General features: G+C 43.3%; 1 protein-coding gene and 1 long non-coding RNA gene across 2 annotated transcripts in view; one reads left to right on the forward strand and one right to left on the reverse strand.

Moving 5' to 3' along the window:
* The window catches only part of LOC117957217 (collagen alpha-1(XIV) chain-like), a 146,732-nt gene that overhangs the window by 82,463 nt on the left and 61,526 nt on the right, over positions 1 to 2,743 (reverse strand). The window contains exon 10 of the mRNA XM_034892813.1: positions 1,078 to 1,200. Coding sequence (XP_034748704.1) covers positions 1,078 to 1,200 — 123 coding nt within the window. The remainder of the gene's footprint in view (positions 1 to 1,077; positions 1,201 to 2,743) is intronic.
* LOC117956516 overlaps positions 1 to 2,743 on the forward strand; it is a 3,911-nt gene that overhangs the window by 834 nt on the left and 334 nt on the right. The window contains exon 2 of the long non-coding RNA XR_004659301.1: positions 258 to 261. This is a non-coding gene — a long non-coding RNA (uncharacterized LOC117956516). The remainder of the gene's footprint in view (positions 1 to 257; positions 262 to 2,743) is intronic.

Consider the following 2,743-nt stretch of genomic DNA (forward strand, 5'->3'; position numbering starts at 1 on the left):
CACAGATGATGGGACAGATATGAGTGGACCAACAATGAGACAAGAGACTCTTTGAATTTGAATTTATAATCTGCTCGCGCACTCTCTCTTCATGCACAAGCAGATCATATCACAATACTATTTGACATTGTTATGTTTTTATTTCTTGTGTAACACTAAAAAAAAACACACTAAAACTTTCTCCATGCAGGAATGTGTGAAAGTTTGTGAATTACATTATGCTGTGGTTGTGTTTTAACGCAACTTCAGACTTTTAGACTGGTTAAGGACCGAATTATCCAAGTTAGTTCAAGTTCAAGACCTTTATTTGTCCCCGAGGGGCGATTACTTTTGAAGATAACACACAGTACATGACAACAAAGACGACAACATTGATTAAAAATGCAGGATCAGACCAGATGGGGAAATACATCCAACATTAAAAGTTTAAGTCCAAGTATTCCTTCTGTGCAGACGTTACCGAGTCTTTACAGAGTTTAGCAGAGAGACAGCAGAGGGGACGGACGAGACTTTAAATCTATTTGTTTAGTTGATGGCCGACTTAACTTTAAGAAGTTAAATTCTGGATTCAGGGGCTCAGAACTATCTGACAAAGTGTGTTACAAAGTGGTTATATTATTTGGAGTTTGTCATATTTGAACTAGGTTTATGAAATGTGTTTGTCACAGTATGTGTGTGTGTGTGTGTGCGTGTGTGTGATGTGTGTGCGTGTGACGTATGTGTTGTGTGTGTGTGATGTGTGTGCGTGTGTGTGTGTGCATGTGTGTGTGATGTGTGTGCGTGTGTGTGTGTGTGTGTGCATGTGTGTGGGTGTGTGCATGTGTGTGCGTGTGTGCATGTGTGTGCGTGTGTGCGTGCGTGTGTGTGTGTGTGTGTGTGTTTGTGCGTGTGCGTGTGTGCGTGTGTGTGCGTGTGTGTGCGTGTGTGTGTGCGTGTGTGCGCGTGTGCGTGTGTGTGTGTGTGTGTGTGTGTGTGTGCGTGTGTGTGTGTGTGTGTGTGCGTGTGTGCGTGTGTGTGCGTGTGCGTGTGTGCGTGTGCGTGTGTGTGCGTGTGTGTGCGTGCGTGTGTGTGTGTTACCAGATAAGGGCTGGTAGACGACCCTGTAGCCCATGGTGGGCGACGGTGGAACGTCCCAGCTGATCCTGAAGCGGTTGTACCATTCCTCCGACAGCCGCAGGTTCCTGGGAGCTGACAGAGGAACTGAGAAGAAATAAATAGATATTATATTATGTTTATATCTAAATGAATTTCTGACATGTTGGCAAACTAACAATGTTGATTATGTTTGTATGAATCCTCTGGAGTTATGCAAATACTAAGACAGCAAATTAAGGCCATTGCATGTAAAAAAACTCAAAATTATTAAAGAGATTAAAGTCGTACAATTTACAAATTTACGAGGATTTAAAAAACAAAGTTTACAAGTTTGCAAGCCTTGTATTTTATTTTAATTTTTGTTCTTTTTAATAGTATTTCTGTATAGTATTGTAATGTATTTGCTCTCTTGTTTTTATGGGTAAGATGGCGAGTGTGAGCACTGTAATTTCCATTTTTATGGATGAAATAAACGTGACTTGACAGAGACGTTTCAACAGAAATGTAAACACTACAACACAGATATAAGTCTGCATTCTTTTGAAGAATAAAACTTGATAAATACGGGTAATACGGGTATAAGACGAATACAGAGGAAAGTACAGTTATGTAAAGGAAGTAGAAAGTAGTAGAATATGCAGATTTAAAACCAGATTTCAAATCGTCCCAAAAGGCAAAGCGAGCTTATTTTAGGAAAGTAGACAATGTCCTTTTGTTGCATGTGGGGATGATGAAAGGAAACTGTCTCAGCACAGCAGAGAGGAATGGAGAGAGAGAGGGAGGGAGAGGGAGAGAGGGAGAGAGAGAGAGAGAGAGAGAGAGAGAGGGAGAGAGATGGAGAGAGATGGAGAGAGAGGGATAGATAGAGAGAGAGTGAGAGAGAGAGAGGGATAGAGATGGAGAGAGAGAGAGAGAGGGATAGAGACGAAGAGAGGGAGAGAGAGAGAGAGGGATAGAGACGAAGAGAGGGAGAGAGACAGAGAGGGAGAGAGAGAGAGAGAGAGAGAGAGACAGAGAAGGATAGAGATGGAGAGAGAGAGCGATACATAAGAGAGAGAGCGAGAGACAGAGAGAGCGAGTGAGAGTGAGAGATATAGAGAGCGAGAGAGAGCGAGAGAGAGAGACATAGACAGAGCGAGAGAGAGAGAGAGAGAGAGACATAGAGAGAGAGAGCGAGCGAGTGGGAGAAGCTGAAAGGACAGACAGAGTTGGCGAGAGGAAGATGATGATGAAGATGATGAGGAAGAACATTTGATAAGCCTTAATAGAAACGTCCCCGTGCTGTTACAGAGCGTACAGACAGATATTAAACCCAGCGCTGATTCTGCTGACAACCAGGACAGGAACCCAGAAACCTGAACCAATACCTGGACGGTTTACTAATGGTGGCCTACATTTTAAAACATGCTTCCTCTGAGGAATCTGTGGATTTCATTTGTGCTTTTCAATCTCTGCAGAGAGTCCATTCGGTTCCTCCCGAAACCTCAGCAGATTCAAATCTTCTTCATCATTATGCTTAAAGGGGAACATGAGACTTTGGAATCTAGAGGCCGTTCTGTTGCACCTTTAAAATGCTTAACACCTCCCATCATTCCTCCCTGAGCATCCTTCACCCTCATCCTTCCCCCCGTCCCTCAGCGTTCCCCCC

Source organism: Etheostoma cragini, chromosome 14 (genome assembly GCF_013103735.1).
Source record: "Etheostoma cragini isolate CJK2018 chromosome 14, CSU_Ecrag_1.0, whole genome shotgun sequence".
NCBI lineage: Eukaryota > Metazoa > Chordata > Actinopteri > Perciformes > Percidae > Etheostoma > Etheostoma cragini.